At 47.8% G+C, this 26,471-nt stretch overlaps 8 protein-coding genes across 8 annotated transcripts; 4 read left to right on the top strand and 4 right to left on the bottom strand.

Moving 5' to 3' along the window:
- Window positions 1-213: 213 nt before the first annotated feature.
- Window positions 214-1,239, top strand: Z519_04763 (uncharacterized protein; the record flags this gene model as incomplete). The annotated part of the gene is made up of 1 exon (XM_016762508.1): window positions 214-1,239. One exon carries the CDS (start codon window positions 214-216, stop codon window positions 1,237-1,239), a length of 1,026 nt encoding a protein of 341 aa, XP_016621455.1.
- Window positions 1,240-10,376: 9,137 nt separating this feature from the next.
- Z519_04764 (uncharacterized protein) lies at window positions 10,377-12,269 on the top strand (the record flags this gene model as incomplete). Its single annotated transcript, XM_016762509.1, has 4 exons — window positions 10,377-10,443; window positions 10,544-10,646; window positions 10,770-11,756; window positions 11,840-12,269. 4 exons carry the CDS (start codon window positions 10,377-10,379, stop codon window positions 12,267-12,269), a joined length of 1,587 nt encoding a protein of 528 aa, XP_016621456.1.
- Window positions 12,270-13,274: 1,005 nt separating this feature from the next.
- On the bottom strand, window positions 13,275-14,228 carry Z519_04765 (uncharacterized protein; the record flags this gene model as incomplete). The annotated part of the gene is made up of 1 exon (XM_016762510.1): window positions 13,275-14,228. The coding sequence occupies one exon, from the start codon at window positions 14,226-14,228 to the stop codon at window positions 13,275-13,277; it is 954 nt and encodes a 317-aa protein (XP_016621457.1).
- A 430-nt stretch (window positions 14,229-14,658) lies between these two features.
- On the top strand, window positions 14,659-15,601 carry Z519_04766 (uncharacterized protein; the record flags this gene model as incomplete). The annotated part of the gene is made up of 2 exons (XM_016762511.1): window positions 14,659-15,385; window positions 15,441-15,601. 2 exons carry the CDS (start codon window positions 14,659-14,661, stop codon window positions 15,599-15,601), a joined length of 888 nt encoding a protein of 295 aa, XP_016621458.1.
- A 172-nt stretch (window positions 15,602-15,773) lies between these two features.
- Window positions 15,774-16,298, bottom strand: Z519_04767 (uncharacterized protein; the record flags this gene model as incomplete). Its single annotated transcript, XM_016762512.1, has 1 exon — window positions 15,774-16,298. The coding sequence occupies one exon, from the start codon at window positions 16,296-16,298 to the stop codon at window positions 15,774-15,776; it is 525 nt and encodes a 174-aa protein (XP_016621459.1).
- Window positions 16,299-16,757: 459 nt separating this feature from the next.
- On the bottom strand, window positions 16,758-18,409 carry Z519_04768 (uncharacterized protein; the record flags this gene model as incomplete). The annotated part of the gene is made up of 4 exons (XM_016762513.1): window positions 16,758-17,396; window positions 17,455-17,535; window positions 17,596-17,909; window positions 17,971-18,409. The coding sequence occupies 4 exons, from the start codon at window positions 18,407-18,409 to the stop codon at window positions 16,758-16,760; spliced, it is 1,473 nt and encodes a 490-aa protein (XP_016621460.1).
- A 592-nt stretch (window positions 18,410-19,001) lies between these two features.
- Z519_04769 (uncharacterized protein) lies at window positions 19,002-19,793 on the top strand (the record flags this gene model as incomplete). Its single annotated transcript, XM_016762514.1, has 1 exon — window positions 19,002-19,793. One exon carries the CDS (start codon window positions 19,002-19,004, stop codon window positions 19,791-19,793), a length of 792 nt encoding a protein of 263 aa, XP_016621461.1.
- A 4,433-nt stretch (window positions 19,794-24,226) lies between these two features.
- On the bottom strand, window positions 24,227-26,042 carry Z519_04770 (uncharacterized protein; the record flags this gene model as incomplete). Its single annotated transcript, XM_016762515.1, has 4 exons — window positions 24,227-24,395; window positions 24,547-25,148; window positions 25,215-25,753; window positions 25,823-26,042. The coding sequence occupies 4 exons, from the start codon at window positions 26,040-26,042 to the stop codon at window positions 24,227-24,229; spliced, it is 1,530 nt and encodes a 509-aa protein (XP_016621462.1).
- Window positions 26,043-26,471: the final 429 nt, after the last annotated feature.

A 26,471-nucleotide genomic window follows, 5' to 3' on the forward strand; every position in this document is an offset into this window, starting at 1 on the left:
TAAAGAGTGAGAAAATGCCTTATGCGGTTCCCGCCCAATCTGGGCCAGGCTGAATCCGTATTCTGAAAACATTCGCCGTACACGAAGGACATTTCAATCAACTAACCTGCTTCAATTTGAAATCAAATAAGCCAGCCATAAGCTGGTAGGATTGTTCTTTCTTGCAACCATCTGGAATCAGGATCAGTTCAACCGCCTTTCTGCTCAGCAAGTATGAAGGCAGAAAGACACAGGCTGGGAATTGCGACGGTCTCATTAGGCTGGCATCCATCCCACACGCTCGAACGAAAACTGGACGCCATATCCAAACAAGGGTATGAGGGGGTAGAGATCTATCACCCGGACCTTGTCACCCTGGCAGAGCAACACTCTCTAACGCATTTGGAGGCGGCATCGAAAATCGGCAACATCTGCAGAGACAGAGACATCTCGATCGTAGCTCTCCAGCCACTGTTCAACTTTGCAGGGATGCTCACGCCCTTGGAAGCTCGACTCGAATCCGCGCGTGAATACATCTCCCTGGCTCGTGCTATGGGGACAAAGATGATCCAAGTTCCAACCACGTACGAAATGAATTCGACCGGTGACGAAAATCTTATTGTTGCAGAGCTCCGCGCGTTGGCGGATTTGGGGAGAGAATCACCAGAAACCGGCGAAGAAGAGATCACCTTTGCATTTGAAGCGTTGGCGTGGGGGGTGCACCATGCACAGATGGACGATGCGATTCGAATCGTCAAGCTCGTGGATCGACCGAATTTCGGTCTCTGTCTCGACACATACCACGTTATCGCGAGGGTTTGGGCAGACCCGCACGCATCCTCCGGCAAAGGCACAGGTGTCGCTCCCGGAGGTTATGCGGCGCTCAAGTCAACGCTGGACCGATTCATGGAGCAATGTCCGGTGGAAAAGATCTTTTATCTCCAACTCAGTGACGCTGAAAGACTAGAGCAGCCACTTGTTCTCGGCCATGAGGCCTACAAGGCCGAGTGGGCACATTGGGATGCCACCATGCATTGGTGTGTCTGGGGGAGATTATTCCCATACGAGACTGAGTATGGCGCCTACTTCCCCTTGGACTATATTCTGCGACTTTGGCTGGTGGAAAAAGGGTGGAAAGGCTGGGTCAGCATGGAGATGTTTCATCGGGACGAGGACAAGGAGTCGGTTGGTCCCGAAGTCCTCGCGGAAAGAGGATATAGGTCATGGATGAAGATCAAAGATCGCTTTGGTTTGGAATAATGGCTCCGGGGTATCGAGAGAGAACTTGAGTTCTAAACCGAATTTCCTGTTGAAGAGCTGAGTCAGCAGTGAGATGTTAGACACAGCCTTGCGGAAGACCGACCACAAGTCGCACGAGCGCGGCTCACCACATTCATTGGGCACCTGGAAGGAGTCACGGGGGAACAAGGCTGAGACACGTGACATGCCCTGTTGGCTCTGCTCGCTCTATCGGCTCTGTCAACAGAGCGCACAGAGCGCACAGAGCGCACGCACTATATATACACCCTCACCACCCTAGGTAGTTACACTCTCTTCGTAGCCAACTCATATTATCTACTGAACTATACAGTTCTTAGTAACAGAGAACTCTGCTCATACCTTATATCTTCCACAACCAGCTCATGCTATCTTAGGATCGTTACTGAGAACACTAACCCAGTTAGGATCAGTAGGGAACCTTAACACTTTGGCTACCACCCCCGTTGCGGAAGGCAACCCATATGAGCAGACCGAACCGATCCACCTCACCCATAAACGAACTTACGCAACGTACTGCACGGCTATCACTCAACGACAGCATAATGTCAATAACCTCGAGTACACTAAGACCAACACCAAGCACCCCAAGAACTACGGCCAGTGCACCACCACCGGCGTATGGGATAAGTATAGTAAGCTCATCAAGAGACGTACTATTAATAATTAGTAAAGGAAAGATCGGTAATTCACCTAAGCCCTTTAACGACGTAGAGTCTAAGCTTATACCCTTTATTCACCATGTGAATATATATATTCTAATGAACCTCACCGACTTCTAGAACGACTTATAAAAGATTCTATTTATAGGAAGCTATTTTAAAGAAGATACTAAGATATAGCTTAGACCCTTTATTAAGAACTATATGGAGAACGAAGGAGACGATAGAGAAGACGAAACTATTAATCTATTCGAAACATTTATAGAGTTTAAGGAAACGATGAAGCTAGTGTTTAGAGTAAAGGATGAGGAAAAGAAAGCTTAAAAGAAAATAGTGGGTCTCCGATAAATAGAATTAGTTTAAGAATACGCGACGAAATTTAGGACACTAAATATAGCTCTAGGATAGTAGAATAATATCACTATTTCGATCTTTAGAGAAGAGCTAAAACTAAAGATTAAGTGAGAACTACGACACCTTAAAAAGACTACCCTAGAAGACTAAATCGCTATCGCTATTAAAGAAGATAACGATATTAAGGAATATCGATAATAAGAACTCTATAACCTTAGAAAGATATAAGCTACGAAGACTTAATAGATAAATACTTAGAAAAGACATAAACCGTACTACGGACCCTAATCTATAGATCTAAGCTAGGCGTAGAAACGACGAAATAACTTTAGGAAGAATAAACTAAAGAAATCTTCCGGGAAGAAGAAAGAGATCATCTACTATAGCTACGAAAAGCTAGGACATTACGTAAAGAAATGTAAATAAAAAAAGAAGTAGGTCGCTACCGTAGAAAAGTAACTAAAGTAGGAGAAAATCGCTAAAATAGTCCTAGAAGCTAATATAGCTAAAGAAGGATATATACGTCTAGGCGACTCTATAAATTAAGGGAAAGCGATTATCACGGGAATCACTGCCAACAAAATCCATATCCGAACTAAATACTGAATAAGAAAACCATACTCCGACCCCTACTATTTACGGCGAATTATAGAATATAATCACACGGTGTACGAACTAAATAAATTACCGATAGATATAGAGATAACCTTTAAGATTTATATATACCGAAGTTAAGAATGTTCATAAGCTAACATTCACTCGGATTTTATATACGCTCACTAAGAAGAAAATTCATAAGGACAACCATTAATCTAGATTTCTTCCGATGATACGACGCCACTCGAATATAATATAACTAACTCTAAATATAATTTAGACCCTAATTATACTAGAGAAAACCAAACGTAGAAATCTAAAGAATCCTTCACGAAGAAAGAGATTAGATAATTAATTCGAGAAGTCACTAAACGAGTTACAGCGACGGTAGCGCAAACGGAATAGATCACCCGTAAAGTAAGGGAGGCTATAGACTAAGAAGAGGCCTTCTTACGATCCCTCACCGAAAGGAATATCTTAGATATCGCTAGAATGACGAGACTCCCAGAAGAAGAGATTCGCGAACGAATTAACCATATGAGGATTATAGACCGAGCCGAGGCCGGAGTATAGGTAACTATACGCGCATATCGAGAACGAGGAATTTCAGTCCCACGATATATCGAAACTTTACCTAACGTACTTATCGCTAAACTATTCCCTTATAACCGCGTTCATAGTTACTCACTCCGATTAATTCCACACCTCCACGAATAGTATCTCGACTATTTACAGCCCGAGAAGCTAGGTATGACGGCTATTAAAGTATAATAGGCTCACACCGAGTTAATCCAACGTTGTGGCGACTATAACTACGACGTATCATAACCTTAAGATAAGAGAATAAATTACCTTCACTAGCTAAAAAACTAGGTTAGTGAGAGAATAAGGGGCATCTATACCACCGAAAGTATATTTCTAGAAAACGCTAGCGCTAGAAGACTAATAGTAAAGGCGTACATCTAGTTAGAATCAGAGAAGAAAGGCGAAAGTTAAAACTTAAAGTGAATACGGTCATAAGGTCTAACGCTAGGGCTATATTCCTTAGAGGAATACTTAAAGACTAAGAAGTTAGTATCCTAATAGATTCAGAATATATAGGGAATCTCGTATACACGAGAATAGTAGAGAAGCTATAAGGCTAGAAAGTTCTAAGGCTAGAATCTAACTTAATTACTGGATTCGATGGAATAATTATAATATAACTTACGTACGAGCTAAAAGTAGTGCAACTAACGATCGACGATCACTAGGAAAGGCTAAATCTTGACATCATAGATATAAAATACGATATAGTTCTTAGAATACTATGGCTAAAATACCACAACTCTATTATCGACTAAACTAAATCCTAGATGCGGTTCGATAACTGCGACCACGACAATAAAATCCCAGAAATAGAAATGGGGGCGGTATAAACCTACGTAAAGAAAACGATCTAAGTACGACCAGCACGGATTTTTAATAACGCGACTATAGAATATTCACCATAATACGTATACTTAAAATTAGTATTCGAAAAAAGAATAGAAACTAATACACTACCGAAACATAAGCCATGGGACTATGAAATCCACTTATAGAAGGGAAAATAACCTATATTCGGACCTCTCTACTCTCTATCGGAGAAAGAGTAAGTCGCCCTACGAGAATATCTTAAAGAAAATATAGCTAAAGACTACGTTTAACCATCGAAATTAGAAGTAGAATATTCGATTCTATTCACCCTAAAGAAAGATGGAAAACTTCGATTATACGTAGACTATCGAAAGCTTAACGATATTATCATTAAAAATATCTATTCGCTACCACGAATCGATGAGTTACAAGATCGGCTAAGAGGCGCTAGATACTTTACGACACTTAATATTCGAGACGCGTACTACCGTATACGCATAAAAGAAGGCGAAGAGTAGAAAACGACTTTTAGAACTCGATATAAATTATTCGAGTATTGTGTAATGCCATTTAGACTCACCAACGCCCCAGCAACGTTCCAGACACTAATCAACAATATATTGAGAAAATACCTTAATATATTCTATGTCGTATACTTAAATAATATATTAATCTACTCTAAGACTTATAAGGAATATATGGAATACGTAACGAAGATACTAGAGACCCTTTAGGAATATTAGTTACCGATTAAGCTAGAAAAATATAAATTCTATAAAGATAGTATTAAATTCTTAGAATATATAGTCACCCGAGAAGAACTTAAGATAAACTTCGATAAGATTAGAAGTGTATTAAAATGACTAAAACTAACTACGCTAAAGGAACTATAAGCGTTCCTAGTGAACTGGGGCGAGGCTACTAGCCATGGGCATCAACTCGTACGGCGGTGGGTATGGTCTCTTCTCAACGCGCACACTCAACTAGGGGAAGTCCTCTCTGTTGGTAACTTGATTGCTTGTGTATTGTATGAAAGATAGTCCCCCAGAACTATATAAGAAGAATTATAGTCTAGGGTCGGCGCCCCAGCTAATCATAACTCTGTCCACCACTTCTAACTTCTCCCATTACACTAGGATTCGCTAACTTCTATCGGAAGTTCATACGGAACTATTCGCGAATCACTACACCCCTAACAAACCTAATAAAGAAAGAAGTCGCGACCTTTACTTTAATAGAGCTTATTAGATAAACGATTAAGAATCTTAAGAAAGCGTTTACTAAGACCCCAATTCTCACGATCTTTAACCCGGGTCTATAGACACTCCTTAAGACGAATACATTAGATAACGCGATCGCTACGATCCTTACATAGATAGAATAAGACGAGAAGGTTAGGCTAGTCGCCTACTTCTCACGAAAAATAACAGAATTAAAGCTTCACTACGATATTTACGATAAAGAATTACTTACTATAGTGAAAGCATTTAGACACTAGAGAGTTTATTTAGAAGGATCTAAATATTTAGTGAAGGTCTATTTAAATTATAAAAATCTCTTATATTAGAATACGACTAAGACACTTAATAGAAGATAGATACGATGAGCGAAAACACTCGCTATACACAACTTTAGAATTTACTATATTAAAGAGAAAGAGAACGACTAAGTAGATACTCTTAGTTAACGACTAAACTATATAAAGGACATAAAACTAACCCTATTAACTTTACTACGATAAGAGGAAGAATATCTTATATATATACAACCAGTGCTTACAGTAGTAGAAGTAATCTTAGAGAAAGACGACTACCGGTTTAACCTAAAAATCAATATGACGGAATATCACTTCGTAGATAGAGTACACAATGAAGTCGTACGCCTAGAGATTATAAAACATTATTATAACGACTTACTAATGAGACACCCAGGAGCTAATAAAATAATTAAGCTCATCACCCGACACTACGACTCTTAGAAATATATAAGATAAGAAATCTAAGAATTTATTAACTAGTGCGAAGTGTGCGCGTAGACGAAGCACGTAAGACATAGGCCCTACGGACTACTAAAACCGTTATAAGTTCCCGATGAAGCCTAAATATCTATTATATTTAACTTCATCACGAAACTATCTAAATCATAAGAACTCCTTACGAAAGTAATCTACGATAGTATATTAATAATATACGATAAACTAACGAAATTTTTATACTTTAGACTATATCTTAAGAAATCAATAGCAGAAGAATTCGCATACGAATTCTTACGAACGATCTTTACTAATTATGAAATACTAAGAGAGATTATTACGGATAGAGATAAGCTCTTCACATCTAAATTCTAGAAGGCGTTAATGGAACTACTAATGACGAAGCATAAACTATCCACATTATTTCACCCCCAAATAGACGATTAAATAGAAAGAACGAATTAGACTTTAGAATAATACTTAAGAATATACGTAAACTATAGCCAGACGAACTAAGTAAGACTATTACTAGTTACTTAATTTTACTTTAATAATCATAAGTCAGTAATAGAAATGAGCTCATTCTTTACTAACTATGGATTTCATTCACGACTTAAAGAAATTATAGACGAAAGTTCGAACCCGAGGGCTAAGAGTATAGCATTAACTATAAAGAAACTATACGAACAACTTAAATTAGATCTACGATTTCTTATAGAAAAGATAGTATAATATACGAATAAAAGAAGAATCGAGGGACCGCTCCTAGAGAAGGGAAACCCCGTCTATCTTCTGTAAAAAAACATCAAAACGAAGAGACTAAGCGCGAAGCTAAACTATACGAAACTCGGACCATTTAGAATTAAAGATAAACTTAGAGACGTTATATATCGACTAGAACTACTAAAGGACATAAAGATTCACAACGTATTCCATAAAGTACTTCTTAAACCAGCACCGCGGAACGCTAAAATTATTTAAACACTTTCGCTAGATGAGAAGATAGCACCCGAGAAATATAATGTTAAGAAAGTCCTTAGGAAACGCGTTAGACGCGGCCAGCCCTAATATCTAATTAAATGATTAGGATACGACGAGTGCGAAAACAGCTAAGAACTAGAGACCAACCTTTCGAAGGAACTTCTAAGGAAAATAAGGAAGGATCACCCTAAGTAGTTCCTAACGCCAACAAAACATTTAGCTATCCATCGTCGAAGATAAACTTACGAGCTATCGGTAGCTTAGATTCATTCGGCGTATACCCCTTCTCTCGATTAAGAGTATTCAATACTTAGAATTACCGAACTACTATATCACTTTGAGCGTAAGTATACCTCTCTATCTATCGCTGATAGCTAGCTAGCCGACGCTCTAACTTAGCCGACTCGACTACGAACTCAGTAGCCTCGGTACGCACTTAAGCCATACGATCGCATAGCCTCCGGGCCCGCTTCGCTATTCCCTTACGTACCTCACGGCAACGGCTTTTCAGCTCTTCCTTCTTCTTCTTTAGGGACTAAAACTCCTCCTCGGAATATTGACCATCACATCTTATATTTTTTCGAGTATACTCGCTACAGCGAGAATTATCTTTTAGGAGGAAGTAGATAGAGAACGACCTAGCATAATTCGAATAAGGAGCCATAGTTAAGGAACCTAGGCGCTTTATCTTTTCAGCGAGAAGACGACGCTCAGAGAAACGTTAGCGGGAAACTTTGCGAATATCTAAGGAAGAAAGAAGAGAGGACATCTTTAGACTTAGACGAGTTTAAGCTAAGTAGCGTTCCGCTTTTATATCATCGCTAAGACGAACTCTTGGGATAAGAGTCTAATCGAAGGAAGGATGGTGTTAGACACAGCCTTGCGGAAGACCGACCATAAGTCGCACGAGCGCGGCTCACCACATTTATTAGGCACCTAGAAGGAGTCACGGGGAAATAAGGCTGAGACACGTGACATACTCTATTAGCTCTGCTCGCTCTATCGGCTCTATTAACAGAGCGCACAGAGCGCATAGAGCGCATAGAGCGTACGCACTATATATACACCCTCACCACCCTAGATAGTTACACTCTCTTCGTAGTCAACTTATGTTATCTACTGAACTATACAGTTCTTAGTAACAGAGAACTCTACTCATACCTTGTGTCTTCCACAACCAGCTCATGCTATCTTAGGATCGTTACTAAGAACACTAACCCAGTTAGGATCAGTAGGGAACCTTAACATGAGATCTCGTTTAAGCTCGACCTATTGGCCGCTCCAGGTACCAAGAACTTCAAGTATTTCAACTAATAGGACAAATTACGAAGCTTGCTAGGGGCCGGCATTCGCGAATGCCGGGCATAATGTCTTTCCACCCAATAGCGAGGAGACGCCGAGACGACCGTGATTCGTCTGCTAAGACTGCGAGGAAGATGTTATGGCATCCGAAAAACTGGATATACGACGTATATACCGGGTAGATGCAGATGTTGAAGTAGCAGTCTTGCCGACTTGGAGTCAGCCAACCAATGCACCCTTTCTGTGCTATAGCTTCCGGAGCCTTGCAAATGCGGGCTGGGAATAAACCACAAACCAGTACTTGTTCCTCATGTGGGCCTGGAGAATGTACCGCGTAGTCGGACACTCTTGGCACGCACAGCCCAAAGAGGAAAAGAGGAGCTGAGAGTTGCCGTTCCCACCAACTCCCTACTTGGTAATCTGAAGCCAATTATCTAACCAATTCCAGATCGCTAGCGGATTGATCACGTGATAATACTAGACCCTATCCGCGTTAGTCCGGACGCTCTAAGCTAAGTTGTCACGTGGGTTCTCTGTCTGTGTATTTCTGAGTGGCCAGCGGCCCCGGGTGGGTACGGTAATCCGCTGCTCTCTGGTGGCCCTTGACGCGAGGACGTTCGCTTCTTCTTCCCGTCGGTCTCACCCCATTCTCCAGAATGACCCCAGTTTCTCCGGCCAAAGTTTGTGGAATCCTCTGCATCTTCTGTTTTCTCTGCATTGAAGATACCAAGATTATCCGTACTGCACTGCAAGTTCCACTATTCAACTATACCTCGTAGTGTAGGTATAATCCTCACTACTAGCACAGACTTTTACTAGTAACTATCTACACTACTCTCATTGCAAGGGCGTCGCTATCCGACGATCCAATACCATTCCTACAGCTACATCCCCGGGCTGTGCCTTGGACTGTCCAATTGATCCCATGATTAAGCTATTCCGGGAGTGACTCTTGTTTCTCATTCTGATGACCTTCTTTCGCCTTCAATCAAGACGCATCGACAGGTTATTGTCCAGCAATACTGCATTTGGAGGATAGCCTGGGATACCCGAGACGGGATGACAACCAAGCAACTTCATCAACCGCGGGCTAGATCCTGTGAGGAATGCAACCGGTAAAGTAGGCGCTCTTGAAGAAACAAGTTTTTGCTAAAAAGATTCCTCCCACATTAGCAAAAAAGCGAAATGTAAGCCGTGGTCCGTACTGATGCCCGTATTTTCAAGGGTTAAAGGACTCAAAAACCAGCACATTCCAATCCAATGAGGGCAAGTTGTCGCTAACCAGTGAACAGGCGACAAGAAATCCCCGAAATGTCATCGATGTCAACAATCAGGGTCGCGGTGCATATATCCCACCCATCGCAAGCGCACGACTCTGGAGACGAAATATCAAAGCCTCCGGCGAAAGCTGATGGACTCAAACCAAGCGGATGAATTAGGTTCGTATGGAACTCCACTTGGAACTCCACCTGTAAATGTCTTAAATGGTTTGATCTACTCAGAGGACGTAGAGGCTAACAATTTTGCACGCAGGAGGGTTACTGGATCACGTCGACTTGGATATTTTGCGTGGTGCTCTTCGGCGTCGAGAGAAGAAGACAGCGGCGGCGGATTCTGGATCCTCGCCATCCGACAACAACGTAGCTCTGGATGTTCCGGGAAATACAAATTGTCAGCAGCAGCAAGCACAGGATATGCCGTTAACATTATCACCACTATTACTATCCAGGGTATCAGGTACACCGAATCTGCCAATGGTTTTGTCTCAAAACGACGATTCTATCTCTGATCATTTACACGTCGATGGACAACACAACAGCCCATCGCACGACCCTAACAATTGGCTTGGAAACATGACCTTTAGCCCGTTCACGGACAGCTATGGAATGTTCAGTCTCCTCAATTCGAGCGAGCTAAATGGTGAGTAGCAGGCTTTACTTCTCTCGCTCTCTCTCTGAACTTGGCTCTTGTATTATTGAGAATATGGACTTGGGATCTCTGACTCGTTTTCTTGCATTAGGCGACGGCTGGTCAGGCTCTGCGCACACTTTGTCAGAAGACCTGAATTTTTCAGACAGGAATCCCTGTACACTCGCATTCCCGCCTGTTCTAGTGGATGAATTGTGCGTACCTCCGAGAATATTTTGATTTCAGCATGCCTGGGGCTCATCCTGCTCTCTAATATTTGCATATCCCTTTCCTTCTGTTTTAGACTGACAAAACACAAATCTTTGTGCTACCACCAGAATTGATCTGTTCTTCCTACGTGTGCAACCTTCTATTCCTATCTTCCACGAACCGAGTTTTCGGCAAAAGTTCCACGTCGGCAGCAGCAACAACGACAGATACGCACGGTTGTCGATTGAGGACGCCCTGATTTTGACAGCAATGATGGCCCTGTCAGCGAGGTTCTCGACTAACGATTTCTTCCCGTCCGCCATGTCGAAGGATAAAGGCAGAGTGTTCGCCCGGAAAGCAAACGCCTTTTACGCGGAAGCTCTTCAAAGTGATGAGCAAGGCAGCGACGAAGGGAACGAAATCTCCCTCGGTTTCCTCCAGGGGTGCATCCTATTGGCATTCTACGAGCAGACAAACAGAATCACGACCCAAAGCTGGCTCCTTATCGGCACTTGCTGTCGACTCGCAATCGACTTGGGACTCAACGAGGTGGACAAGGACGTCATGATTAGCAACGAAATTGCAATACCCACAGCGTCGCCCGCTGAGGAGCATCGGCAGCAACATCAGCACCAGTATTTAACAGCAGAAGACTCCTGGGTTCAGAAAGAGGAGAAGAGGAGAGCCTGGTGGCTGGTGTGGGAATTGGACGTGTTCGCCGCCACCATCCTGCGCAGACCACACTCTATCAACAAGGATCAAATGCACGTCTTGCTTCCCGTGTCAGACGCCTCGTGGTTCTCTGAAACACCCACGGAATCGATCTTCCTTCAGACCGACTTTCTCCACGAGTGGCAGACGTTGGAAAACTGTCCCAACGCGGATGAAAGGGCCTGGTTCCTTGTCACGACCCTTCTCATGGCTAGGGCGGCCGATCTAGCTTCCCCAGAGAATACCTTCACCTTACAGGACACTGTCAACTTCGGGTCGACTTTGAATTGCTTCGCTCTGCTCCTCCCCCAGTGGTTTCAACTAGACTTTGTGCGAGCCCCGTTCGACGAAAGAAACTTTGCCGCCAACAACTGGGCACTTCTTACTATATTCATGCTTCACACGTACGTTGCGCATGGAATGTTTTCGTCTCCTTCAGGTATTGGCGCTGATATCGATTCTAACTTTCCTCTCAAATGTCCCGTAGAGCACGCGTCCTCGTCCGAAACGCACAATATATCAAATCCCAAAACGGGCTGGAGAATTCCGCCATCGTGGCCGCGCTCCCCACTGGCCCGCACAGCGACACTTATCTCGTCTTCCGCGCCATGGAGGCCTGGCCGCCCGAATACATCATCTACGCCTGTCCGTTTGTCTCGTGCACCATCATCGGTCCAGCCTTTGACAATATCCGGGCTGCACTGCTGTTCGAGCCTGGGGGCCATGGAACCTATCTGTCCATGTTGAAACTGATTCTCAAGAGGATTGGGACGTTCTGGGGTATTGGGGAGAGCGCGCTGAGTGAGTTGAAACCCTTCTCCCCTTCCCTCTCCTCTCCTCGAACAAGTTTCACTCTTCACATTTGCATCTCCATCCTTTTGAATTTTTTCATTATCCCAGTATTTCTGTATCCTTGAACCACTCACAGCTTTTCACGTAACGTACAAGACGACGGGATGATGGATCATTGCAATCACGGAATGGAGTCCGGAGTGCTGACGAAATCCCTCTCCTATGTCCCATGCTGTATGGGATTGCGGGTATTTCAAATAATAGGACTAGTTGAAATATTCGAACACGAAATCAAGGTCAACGGCTCGTTTCGCAAACAGGCGTTTCGGAGGTACGCAAAGGACTTTTCCTTGCTCGTTGTTGATCCGGCAAGGAATCCGTGATGCAATATACAATGGCATACAGTGCACAACTTGAACAGCGTGAAAGAAGGGTTAGGGCAGGCAGGCGTGGGGAGGAGAAACGAGGAAAAATTCAAAGGTACCTTATGCTCTATCCTTCCTGTACGCATCAATCGAGGCGTTTGTGCCCTGATGCATGATGGCGGGCACAGTGATTGCCGTTCACTTCCCGGGGGATAATCTGACACACAATGGTGTATACCAGAAAGGACCCAATGACCTACAAGTACTGTCCCGGTCCAGGTCCGGGGTCTGTGAACGCCGGTATTCCGAAACAACCAGTACCTAGGTAGTAGTTTAGCTCGCACGATTCTCCTTGCCGCGTCGGCAGTGGCACTGTGGGTAGAGGGTTAGCCCGGCAACAGCGAGAGAATACTAGGCGGATCAAGCCACCACGTACTCACCCGGGAGAGGCTATGGAGGTTTTGCCGCATGGGAGGTTGAGTTTGAGGAAGCCTGACCGATCAAGTCTTTGAATTATGTACCGTGGTGATGTGCTAGGGGTACCTGACCACCGATAACTAGGTGGGTAGGAAGCACCCCGGGTCTAGTTGTATATACCGCAGACACGGTCGGTACGTACATGCATCAGCTTGTATCGGTGACTCTTAAACATGGCATGGCTTGATTTGTATTTTGGCCTGCTTTCGATATAACACTGACTTCCTACAACATATACACATATAACCACATTTTCACCATCTCGCCCACGGAATGGTTGATCACCACTCACCACTTCGTCGACCCGCCGTCAATCAAAATATCCTGCCCAGTCACATATCTGCTTGCGTTGCTGGCCAGGTAGAGCGACGCGCCGACGTAGTCCTCGGGCATGCCAATGAATCCCAACATGGTGTCGCTTTGCCACTGCTTTATAAGGTCCGGATATCCCCTCGTCATGTTGGTCAACGTGTACCCGGGACTGATCGAGTTGATTCTGATCCCACTCCGTCCGAGTTCCTTGGCTATTTCAGATACCATTCCCCGGACGGCGGATTTGGTTGCGGCGTAGATGCTTGAATTGTGCGTCCGGGCTGCGACGTAAGACGCCGTGCTGGCTATCACGATAATGCTTTTGCTTTTCCTTTTGCTCTCGTTCTCACTTCCATTACTGATGACTTTCTTTATCTCACTGGGGGCTGAGTTGGATCTGACCATGGCCTGTGCGGCTAGTTGGCAGGTGAAATACACGCCTTTGACGTTGACGTTGATCAGTTTGTCAAAGTCCGCTTCTTCGGTGTCGAGGAAGTCCTTGACTTGATTGATCCCGGCGGCTGTGATGCAGATGTCCAGACCGCCGTCGCCGCAAAATGGCATGATTGTATCTTCAAAGGCTTGTTTCAGGGCGGGGACACACGAGACGTCAACCATGCGATACGCCGTGCGGATGCCGTGGGAGGTGGAGATGCTTTCGAATTCAGTCGAGGGAGGCGAGATGTCAAAGACTGCGACGTCCGCTCCCGCTCGAGCAAGGCCAGCGGCTAGAGCGAGCCCTATGCCTTGGTTTCCGCCGGTGACGAGAGCGTGATGCCCGCGAAGGGAGAACTTGTCACGGTGTTTTTCTTTAGTTGAGGAATGGAAAGGGCTTGAGCTTTGATGATTGTGGTTAAGGACGAGAGCAGGATTTAAAACATACCTCTTCCATTTCAGCGCAGTCTCCTCTGTTACAAACGGGGACCTCATAACCTGCTGTTCATGGATCTTTGATGCAAAACGACTTGTTTTTCTCCCTTGGGGAGCTTCGCTCTACTTAGATTGTAGCTGGGGACTGCATTCGGCGATGAGAAGGCCGGGAAAGGAACGGCATTCGATGAGGCCGGAATGCTCGTCAAGAAGAATCAGAACCCATCGTAGCACGCGAACCAGGTCAGATGTTGCGGTTTCAGTAGGCCCCGTTGTTCAACAATCTTGTTCTCAGGGTGTGATGCAATGATTTGAGAGTTTTACCTCGATGGTATGGCGACCATTTTCTCGGCTCTTCATTTGTACGAGCACTGGGCGAGATGGGTGGAAGGCTTAAAAAGAGCCTTCGTCCCTCTAATCAGGAACAGTCCTGGTGTCGATCACAGCCCTTCCACCGTTGGAGAAAATAGTGCAAAGTTGATCTTGCATCATGGCAAACCTGCCGTCCTTCACAAGAACATTTCATCGAGATACTTACCCGGCCATATCACCCACGCGACCAGAGCAGTCAGCGGCTGGAAAAGCCGTCATTGTCACCGGCGCCGCAGGTCGAATCGGCAAGGCAACCTGCATGGCATTCGCTCGCGCTGGAGCCCAACATGTTGCCATGCTAGATCTCGACGGCGAGAACCTGCAAAAGGCAAAAGCAGAGATCGTGCAGGATCCAGAATGCAAATCCTCGAACCTTCACTTATTCCCCGTCGACATCACGAACCAGGCCGCGGTCAAAAAGACCTTCTCCTCGATCGATTCGACCTTGGGCAAAGTGGACGTCCTGGTCAATAACGCAGGTTACCAATCTTGCCCCGAGCTATACCGAGATGCCGACATGGATGAGTGGTGGAGGAGTTTCGAGATCAACGTAAGGGGCAGCTTTATCGTCACGCAAGAGTTCGTGCGAAGAACAGCACCGGTGCTCTCGGACAATGCCGAGCCTGTATTGATCAATATCTCGAGCGTACTTGCACATTGGGGCATCAGACAGGGTTATGTAAACAAGCAAAGTGCTTACAGCGGGGCCAAAATGGCAATGACTCGAGCCATGGAGATTCTTCAGGAGGAAGAGCCATGGTTACGGGTCGTGAATGTCCACCCGGGTCTTGTAGTATCGCCAATGTCAGCGAAGTCGGGGACATTGGAATATTCCATCGACAATGGTTGGTGCTGACAACACTTCGAGTCTCAGCCTGAAACTAACATATTTTTTCCTAGTCAACTTACCGGCGCACTTTGCCGTATGGCTTGCAAGCGATGAGGCGGAGTTCACAAAGGGAAGATTCTTGTGGTCAAATTGGGACGTATCTGAGCTAAAGCAACGAAAGGCAGAGATTTTGGAACACGATCTGTTGAGGTTAAAGGTAGACGGGTTGTGATCGTATACATATATGAATAGAATGCACGTTTAATACCTTTTGTCATTGCTGGATTGCCGAAGGGGTTGTTCAAGGAGATCTCTACCTCTCTCCCTTAATTCACGCGTCGACACGTCAATTCGGGCGATCACGAGGCCTAGCCGCGAAGAGTCTTTCTCCCCTTCCTTCACCCTCAAACGAGTTCCTCAAACCCTCTCATGATGCCCTCGGCCCCGAACAAGATGTCAAAATCCGCGGCCATGCTCGCCGGGAAACACTCGGCCCATGTGCCCAGATGGTCTTCTTGTCCCGAGGAGAAGGACTCGACGGCGTTGAACGGACTGATATCGGGGCCTGGGCCAGCGCGGCCCTCGGCGGCTCTGCCATACATTCCCGGGACGTTTTCGATACTACTAGTATTAGCGGTAGTGGTGGTGACAGCATTGGTCGTGTTCGGAAATGCATTGGAGCAAGAGGCCGTCGACAAAGAAGAAGTTGCCGACGCCGAAGGCGCATCCAGCAACGGTCTCTGGGAGGGCGCCACCTTCTCAAACGCCGCCGTGTAGTACGCAAAGATGAACCTAGCCGCCAGGTACTTTTCCTGCAACTGCTGGACGACCAGCATGGCGAGGTCGAGGTTCTGGCTCGCCAGGTGCCATTTCATGCCCGTCGAGAGGCATTTTGCAACGAAGAGGATCGCGATGATGGAGATGAGCATGGTGACGCTGTCGAGAGGGAGAAAGGTAAAGTTAGCATTCTTTCGTTTCCCTGCTTGCAGAACATAATATAATCTAGTTGAACCCTTTCATTGGTAGATAGATAAAGAGATAGATGCAGCTCCAGACAAGATAAAAAGAGAAGGGGGGCTTGAGAGAATGAAAGTCGCGTGCCTTGCCTTTCAGGAGGTAAGAACCGGACGAGCTCAAGCTCGCTGAGTTTTCGGAAGCTGTCGGTTGCCGCAGACGCCGACAGTTGGCATCCTTCCCACGCGATCCGTGCCCGGATATCGCTTTCATGCCGGGTCGGCAGCAGGCCATCTTGGAAGATGAAGGGCTTGTACAGAGTAACCGCCGTGACACTAGAGGCAAGATAAGAAAAAGCGAATGAGCTCTCCACAATGCCAGCTCAGGGGGGTGGAGGAAGGGCCGCCAGAGCCCACAGAGAGGGAGGGCCAAACTCACTGCTGGAGGATCTGGATGTAGTATTTGTGCAGCGTCATAGCCATGGGCTCGTTTAAAGAGGTGAGCGGCGTATCTATCCGACACCGCGGGTCAAGAGCCACTTGCCAGCGGGCCAACTTCTCTTCGAGGATCTCTACCACACTCCAGGGGCTCGGCTCCCTCAATGGCCTGTACACGGACGCTAGCACCTCGCCCAAGATCTGGCTTAATTTGACAATCTCCAAGAATAGGGGGGCGTAGCTGTTACACCTGGCGACGACGGCTGCGCTTTCTTGGTTGAGATTCCAGTTCGACGACGAGGTGCCAGCGGTGTACACTAGATCTTCGAGCGTCAGTTCTTTCACGTCGCAATCTTCGGCGTTGATGCGGAACGCCCGTCCCATCCCCAGCGCAATGCATCGGTCCCGGTAGAAGCAACACCACCAGATCCTTCTCCATAGGCTGCGCTGAGATGGGGGCACGTCTGAGAAGCCCGGGTCGCGGTGGAGACCGACACTCTGGCTCAGGCTGATTGCCACACCTACCCAGTGCCAGCTGTCGGTCCTGTCATGGGCTTGTCCCAACCAATAACCAAGCAAAAGGACCGATTGGATCAGGCATATTTTGTCCGTTTCGTACTCGAAGTCGTAAAGCGCCTGGCAGAGGGAAGGTTAGATCTGTTGGTGCAGGTGCGAGGGGAAGGTATCAAGTCACCTTGGCTCTCTCGTAGAACCTCCTCTTCATATGCATAAGTGACGGCCATCCCGACCTTTTCAGCCCCTCCGCCGAGATAAACTAGAAGATTTGAACTGAGGACTTGGAGATGCATGTGCGTTGGTCAAGGTCAATGCTTACATTGCTCGCAGCGAGAAACATGCTCTGAAGCAAGAGCGGGCTGATGCTTTGGACGCCGCCAGCATCGTATCGACGACGAAAGTCGTAAGGGTCGACAATCGGAAGTATCGGGTAGACATAATCGAAGAACAAGGAAAGGAGCTCGTCCCTCAGATCATCTGACTCGGTTGAGAACGCTCCTTTGGCCTGTAGGCACGCATATTCTTCTGGCGATAATTGACGTCTCTTTGGTTGAGGGACGAGATAATGGGCCTTGGAGGCAATGCTCTTGTCTCTGGCGACGTGGAATATGAATCGCAGCGATTGAAGCTCGCCTGGAAACTTGTGCTTAGCTACCTTCACTCGTTGAACCACAAATACACTTTGCAAACCTACCAACATACAGCGGCACTTTGGCTCCACTGGTCTCGACTGCATCGACAATATTCCGATAAGCCTCTACGTTGGCTCGGGACTCATACTCATCCCGCGATGGAGGTTCTGGTGCCGGACTGCTCGAGTTGTTCGAGTCCGCAAGATCCGTGGACGGCCCAGGGGGAACTTGTGCATCCGAAGTAGGTCCAGCTGATGATAACGAAGTAGGGGTGCTACAACGGCCTCGTGCATCTTTGTTCAGCTTTCGTCGTTTGTGTTTGCCTCTTGCAGAGACATGCAAAGCACATTGGGTCTGATCTTGCTGGCAGTTGGAGCAGGGCTGGCCGACGAGGACGACATTGCAGCGGACTTTTCTGGCATGGCACGCGGTGCAGGCTATCGGCGCGCGTCGTTTCTTGACAGGCCGGCCATCGCTCGAAATTGCAGTAGTACCAGCCATCGGAGAAAGTCGTCGCTCTGGGGAAACTGGAGTTGGTCAACAGCCCGTTGGCTTAACGCGGAGAAGGCGACAAATACTCGGTCTGCCGGGGAGGCATTCTCGGTTATATGGTCGCTTATATGCCTTGAAGCTCAGCCGAGGGTATGTCGACCAAGGCCCACGGCATGGATTTACATCCAGACTTCCCCGGGCGGGGCGGGGAATGCCCGTTCAAGGAATGACAATGGTGTAATACCCCGTACTTTCGTCAAGCTGACATTGACAAGCGCAGAACGCGTCGCTAAGCGCCGTCGTCCTCGCCCTCGCATCGCGTGGCACAACCATGCCGACATCGGCCTTCGACGTAAGACCTTTAAACATGGCAACCCCAACAATCCACCACGCCTATTATTGCCATGACGGGGAGCGACACCGAGGACGACGTTGAATACCTAGCATGAGCGCTTTCCGCGGGTGTCTCTCGTCGCGAGCGACCACAGCAGTGCACAGCGGCCTTCGCAGAATACCGCAATCACAACAGTTCGTCCTGAATGATAGTGTTAAGCTGCTTCAACCTGCGAGTCGTCGATCGTTCCGTTCGTCAGAGGCTGCGATGGCGAGTAGTAAAGACTGGAGCGCAGCTCAGTATCTGAAGTTTGAAGCCGAGCGGACCCGTCCAGCAAGAGACCTCGTTTCGCAGGTACCCTTGACAACGCCGAAATATGTGGTCGACTTGGGCTGCGGACCGGGCAATTCAACAGAGGTCCTTTGGAAGCACTTCCCGCAAGCCCACGTCGTCGGCCTCGACTCATCCCCGGACATGATCGCAAAGGCGCGAAACAGACTGCCCCATCTCGAGTTTACCCTGGGCGACCTGAGTTCCTTCGAGCAGGCGGGGGAACCAGCCGACCTGCTTTACTCCAATGCCGTGTATCAATGGATTCCCCATGAGAGGCGCATGCAAACTTTCACCGACCTGATCAAGACTCTGAGGTCTGGCGGCGTCTTCGCCTTCCAGGTGCCTGACAACTTTTCGGAGCCTTCCCACATTGCCATGCGTGAGGTCGCCGAGGAGGGTCCGTGGGCCGACACCCTGAGGCACGCTCATCCAGCTCGCAAACCATTTCAATCACCTCAAGAGCTCTACGACCATTTGAAGCCTCTGTGTTCGGATATCAGCATCTGGCACACCCAATACTATCACGTACTGGAAGACCACAAAGCCATCGTGGAGTGGGTGAAAGGAACAGGCCTAAGACCCTACGTCGACCCTCTCACGACCTCAGAGAGAGAAGCATTCCTTGAGAAATACCTGGAACGGATCGAGAATGCCTATCCTCCCCTTGTCGATGGAAAGGTCTGCTTGCGCTATCCACGCTTGTTCCTGGTGGCCATTCGAGCTTGATTCCTATCCCGCGCCTTCCCCGGTTTTCGTGGGCCTGGACACTCTTCTCCACCATCAGGTCTGTTCGTTGCGTAGCGGACAGTTACATATCGCCTACTCCTCACAGCCTGACTAGCAACCAAATGGCCTTTTTGGAGTAGATGCAACGACCCTGGAGTTCAAGCAACCACCGGTCTAATTTCTCTGATTCGTCGCAACCCTGATATAGCCACGGTTGACGTGATATGTCTTGTTGCACATACTTCTTCAAGCAGAGGATTTCAACTCACTGGCTTGCGGCGGCCGCAGCCTGCGCGGTTTATGTAATGTGCCGTGATAAGACTCACTAGACACCTTGTAGAAGCGTTCGATTTTGAGTGCAACATATGGGAATAACGAATTGCCTCTCTCCACGCGACTACTGCGGACAAGATTCTCGAATTCAAGGATTCCTGTACACTGAACGCTTGAGCAGCTCTATTCGGTCAGACCAAGCCTGATCTGTCTCTGAGTCTGGCCATTGAAAGGACCGTCCTCAAGCCATGTTTCCCATTGGAAGCAATGCCGTGGGCAGCTGTGGCGTCCCTCTCTCAGGATAGTGTGTGACCCTATGCAAGATCCGCGAGAGCTCTGCTTCACGAGCACGTTGTATGGCACTTATCCTTTTGGGGTGCGTGGTTAGAGTGGAGGGAAGATGTCATAATCCTTTGGATGCATGCCGCCGTCTGTGCAACGACTCCGTCCCAATCCCAGAGAAATGGCGAAGTGCCACAAGTAAACTCGACATCTGAAATGCACGGTCCACGAAAGGACAAATGCGAAGGTATGCTCTTGTCTGGTCGTGAAGTATGCAAGTAGCAAATGCAACAAGCGTTGGAAATGTGACTGGTCTCATGACGAAAAAGAGGAGCCGAATCAAAATGCCAGTTCACTATTTTTGTTGTTGAAGATGCCTGCAGCCTTGTTGAGACGATTCGCTCGAAGCGTCTGAACATCCCTCTTCACAATGCTGCAGGAAGCTAAGTTTTGTTGTTGTCTTTTCGCAGACAAACAAATGCCTGGAACGCCCCTGCTCCCGAATTGCGATCCAACATATACTGTTAAGTATGACTAATGATCTCCCTAGGCATTGTAGGATTGTACGTACAAAGGTCATGTTCGCTCTGATGTCGATTTGTGTTGTTTCTTCCAACTTTAGGCTTGAGGTTTGCGAAGTCGAAGCGGGTGTATCCTGTTTGTGGCTGAATTTTCCGCAGAGATGAAGGATAGACCGGGATCATCGTCCAGCAAAGGGCCTGGACTAAGGAGGGAACTGATGCCCTTGTTCACATTCGGTCGCACCGCCATTCTAGCAAGTGGAGCCGCTCAATAAATTCTTGTAGAGATGCAAGGCTGGCTATGCTGCAGAAGAGGAGTAAAGGATTGTTTCAATGAAGAATGTCGACCCCCTGATTCAAGGTCGGCAGTATATACCAGCCTTTAGTACCCGATAGTAAAAAAAATGATTCCCATTGGCTCCTTCCACAATCGGAATCTCTGACCTCTAAATGGCATAGCACTTGGGCGCAAGGTCGCGGCAGCAGGTGCTTTCCTGCTTCTCATGTGAGGCTCTGTGGTTCCTGTGGCAGCTTCCAAAATGAGAGTACAGTGTTTGAAGGTGCGAATATCAGGAGGAACAGTTCAAAGTCCCTGGAGTTTCACAAAAAGATTCTTGGGCTTAAAGTGAGGCGCACTTATGCCATTTTTTTTTGGTCTGAGAAAGATTTAGCCTAGGTGTATCGAGTTGGCCCAGTGGTGCTCTTCAGCAAGGGCGCCGCAACCTCAGTTTCATGTCGGAAAAAACTTATTGGTTGGGGAGTATTTGAAAGCCGCCATCGGAGCTTGATATCGACAAATGTCAGGCTCCTGGGCATCGTCGTTGAGCTTGCAATGATCGTCTGAACCTTGTGCGACCGCACAGTTCCCCTCGATGCTAAACGCGCTGGCATGTAAAGCACCTGCCGCGAGGCGAACAACGCCAGGTCACGGCGTCTAAAGAAAGACCGGTTGAGAATGTCCATATTGTGCTGATCTCTGGTTTCGCATCCAAGGTTTTGCAGCTGATGGTTGTGCGGACGAAGCTGCAAGTAGAGGTAATGGCTTGCTTTCCGCTGCTCCTACGACTGCCAGCGCCAGCAACGTATTGAAATCTATCCCTGCAGAGGGGCCGGGGAAAGGCCTCACTCAGTTATATGCCCATATTGCGACATGGCTTGAGCTGAGAAGAACTTATGCTTCTAAGAGGGCCAAATGCAATCCGGAAAGCCTGGAGCATCAAGCTCATGAACTTACTAGGAGCTCAACTTACCCCTTCGAGTCATTGTGGTTGGGAGAACTCTCCTGAGGCGTTGGACCTGCTTGTTGGGGGGTGGTGGGATAGTGGAGGGTTCGTTTTCGTGTCAACCTGCGGGCATACTCTCCCCAAGAGATGCATGGTAATGGTTGGTCTGGTGTGTAAGTATCCGCACGGTGGCGATGGTTCGTTTCATCATCGGGACAAAACTTGAGGCCGCTGCAGTCGGGATGATCACTCAGCAATGTCAAGCGGGACAATTCGGTCCCCCGAGGGTCAGATTCTATTGCCGCCTGTCAGCCTTGGTAAATACGCGCAATGCCAAAAGGGGTTGGCAGAGCTTCTGTTGTGGGAGGTAACTTGTTTCCTCATTAACTTCTCGATTCTGAATATGATTCAGGGACATTACCATGCAATATCCTGCGAAACAATTTTGCCACGCTCAGCGGAAGAACAAGAGACAGTCGAAGATCAGTCTTGGCTCTCACGTTGGGAGTACCTGCCAACGTTGTGGAACGTTTCTTGAGCTTGTTAAGGTCCGCCCGCCTCGCTGTTCATGCACGGAGGGAGAGAGAAACCGCGGCGCAGAAAGACTCTGAATGAAGCGTTTCTCTCTCAAGCTCACCTGCCACTGTTGTTGCAAAGTCTTTCTTCCGTCCTCTGCTCAACCACTCAAGTAACATCAAGGGCGCCCAATCCGCGAGGCCGAGGGTGCCGTTCCTTTCGCCAAAGTATTGCCTTTCGCTGTGGAACTGTCAGGTATTTGGATTGAACCATCCCGTTAGGCAACAGTCATGATACAATAGTTTGTGGTATTTTCGATCCTCTGAAGTTGGTAGAAGTGGTTTCCGTGGCACAAAGGAGCTGGCTCGGTTGAAAGGGCAGGTCTTAATGGCCATTTACCGAAAACCGTTACCACCTGCGGCGTGGCTCGTCGCATAAACATCGTGCAAGGAGCAGCAGTGATGGGACTCGAACCAAGGATGCTGCAGGGTCCCTGGTACTCCCTTCGGCTCTAGATTCCTCGCGATTCCGGTTCCATCTCAACTGGACCCATGGACCCTTTCCGCGTCTGGACATGGTTCTACCAACTCCATGGTCAATGGCATTCATGATATCGTTCCCAATCTTCCTGCCTGCGTGGTTGGCCCTGGCTAAGGAGTTCAGAGAAAGGAACTCAACGGCTGGGGTTAGACATTGAAGTCTCGGTCGAACCGCTAACTGAAGGGGCAGTGTTTTTCATAAGTTTTATCCAGCCAGCCGATGATTAAAAACTTCCCAGGAGTTTCTTTCGGTTTAATGAAGGTCGACAACGATGGGTATTCGACCCGCTTCCGGACATGGTGGTTGATATTCACATCTGCGCCGTATCCAAGATCTGACTGTATTTTAGGCATTTGTTTGCTTGACATATGAGGTATGTCTCTTTTTGTGGAAAGCCGATCTAGTTTGTCAAGAGGAGGATTATAGGTGGTGATAAAGCCATGAGCCTCCGGTTGAGTCAATGCAGTTTCTTCGTGTTTTTTGAGATCGCCGTCGAGTCAAAGCGGAGAGGAACTGGTTGACTTATAATTCCATGGCTTCTTTTAAATTTTGAGATCCCAAAAAGCCACTCACGTGCTTGACTAGAGGATGCATCGTCAAGTTTGGGATATAGCTACCAGCAACACAAATTTCCATTGTTGTCAGTCTCCATGTTCTCCATTGGCGCCGTCCCGCTGGCCATGACATTAAAATGCCGATGAGAGCTAATCTGTATATGGACTAGCCTTCCACTAGCGCGATCCCGGCTCGTCCCGCATGGAGCAGTTGGCAAGGCGCTAGCAAACTAGAAGTGTTAAAAGTCTTCACCATTGTACCGGTAACGGAGGAGATCTGTTGTTTTTATTTCTTTTCAATCGTGCTCGTGAATGTGGTGGAAGTTTGGTTACGACCGGAGAGGAAGGTCGACCAGCTCGAAACTTTACGGTCGTTCCTTTCACTATGCTCCACTACGTATGTACTTGGTATGTACTTCTGCTGTGCTCCTCCCGCGCTCCGCCACCGAGGGTTCGTCTGATAAATGCTTATAATGCATATTCCATATTTTCCCCGTTGCGTTGCGTTGCATCGCGAGAGGCTCCTACTCCTTCTCGAGCACCTTGACCCTAACACCATTGCTGTCTAGCCTTGGACTCGGCAGGAAAAAATCATGCGCGAGCTCGACGTCTGTGATATCAGTGTCGTACAGCTCGAATCGGAAATTGCGGAAGACGGCGGCAAGGGTCATATAGAGCTCGGCGTGGGCGAGACTGGAACGTCGAAATTAGCCATGCGCCTTCCGCGTAAAAAGCTATTGACAATATGGCTCCGGAGTCTATTAGGGCGGCACTGAATGATATTCCAACACATGATTTCTGGCTCCTCACAATGGAATGGTAGGATAGGCCTGGCAGGACTTACTTGATCCCCAAACAACTCCTGGTCCCCTTCCCGAAGCCGACAAAATATCTCTCCAGGCTACTTCCATCCTTCGTCTTCGGTGGATTGATCCATCTCTCAGGCCTGAACCCGCGCGGGTCTGGAAAGATGTCTTCATCGTCATTCACATCAACAATGGTCATGGACACGGGCGTACGTGGTGGGATCACCCAATCTTTGTAGGCGAGGGGCTTATTGAACAGCCGTGGATTGCGTGTGGTCACCGCGTAGGACAGCCGAACAGCCTCGCGCACACAGCCGGTCAGATAAGGCAACTTTTCGAGTTCGGTCCAGGACAATGGAGCGGTCGGGTCGGGGATAGCGGACTCCAACTCAGCGCGAAGCTTGGCCAGAGTGTTGGGATTGTTGAGCAAGTGGAAGGTTGCCGTACTTAGCGCCCAGCCTGTAGTTGTCACACCAGCGGCGACAACAAGTTGTGCTTCATCTTGCAGGCGCCGGGTCTCTTTCTCAGACGGTGGCATGCTGCCAGAGATGAGTTCCTGGAAGACGGTCGGATGGCTGGACTCCTTTATCAAGTCATCCATTTTACCCTCTTTCATGGCGGTGATTTGCTTGCGGAAGTCCTATCGAGAAAGACTTCCCGTGAGTTCCTGTCCGTGTGTCTAGAGTACTAGGGAGATTTGACGCACAGCTTGCATTCGAAAAACAAGAGCATAAAGTGGCTCGATCTTGACAAGGACCGATTCAGGCAGCATGAACAGCAATTTGGGCACCCAAGGACACTGAAGCGAGAGATGGCCGCTGATACTGGCTGCCATGAATGGCTCGTGTAGCGTCTTCTCGAAATTCGGCAGCTTCAAGTGGTCGTAGGTCATTGAGAAGCAATATTCCATCACGACATCGCCAGTCAGTGCCATGAAAGCGCGATTAATGGGCAGAATTTTCCCTTCTGTCCGAAACTCACGGAGCCGGTCGAGAAAGAGACTGATTTTCTCCCTGATGATGGTTTGTAGGTCGACAATCCGGGCGCGAGAGAATAGAGGGTTGAGCGCTCCACGACGGATCCGATGCAATTCGTCAGGCCCGGTTGTGAAGACCGATGTGTCGCAGCCAAAGCGGCCAGCCATCCAATCATACTTGTCGACTCGACCAGCTTTCGCGTATAACGTGTCATAGAACTGGGAATCTTGAATGTGGATTTCATCTGGAACGATGCGGACGATTGGCCCTTGATGAATGAATGGTTCAGTAGGTCGACCGACGGCGGTGGATTAGCGATAGCTGGGCATGAACTGACCATATCGCTTGTGGTATTCTTGAACTTTGAACGTGAATTGTCCCTTTTTCACCACTTCATAGTAGAACTCATGCCATCTGCTGATTGCCGCATATTTGGGTCCCGGGAACTTCGCCAAAGGGTGAAAGTAGAGCCGGTAGATGACCAAGCCACCGAGATAGGCAATGTATGCGACCAGGAGGCTCGTAAGAGGGTGCGATAAAATCCAGGAGAACGTCATTTCCGTTGCTCTATGTCTGTCTAGGGTCCTAGACAGCAATCAGTTCGAGACGAACATAAGAATTCAAAATCGTCGTGGGGATACAGCTTCAGGTAGAGACAGAAAGGATGCTCTTCGACGGTGGCATCCTCTGTAGCGGGGATTCTCAACGGCTGGCAAAAGGCTGCATATAATTTGGCAATGGGGCATGGGATGGTTGCATGGTGGGAACAAGGGAAGACGCACTTATGCAACACCCGGCATCCGCGAGTATGTCGAGGGTGGAGATGGTCGACTCAACGTGAGGGGTGATTGGCAGGATGGTTCGAGATAGCGTAGCAGCCCTTCATGCATCGGCACGCATTGGGCTCCATTTGGGGCGCGGAACGAGGCCAATGTAGGCGGAAAGTAGGTCTGCCAGATGATCAAGCCAACCGCTTCCCGGCCATG

The sequence above is a fragment of the Cladophialophora bantiana genome (assembly GCF_000835475.1).
Source record: "Cladophialophora bantiana CBS 173.52 unplaced genomic scaffold supercont1.6, whole genome shotgun sequence".
NCBI classification, from domain to species: domain Eukaryota; kingdom Fungi; phylum Ascomycota; class Eurotiomycetes; order Chaetothyriales; family Herpotrichiellaceae; genus Cladophialophora; species Cladophialophora bantiana.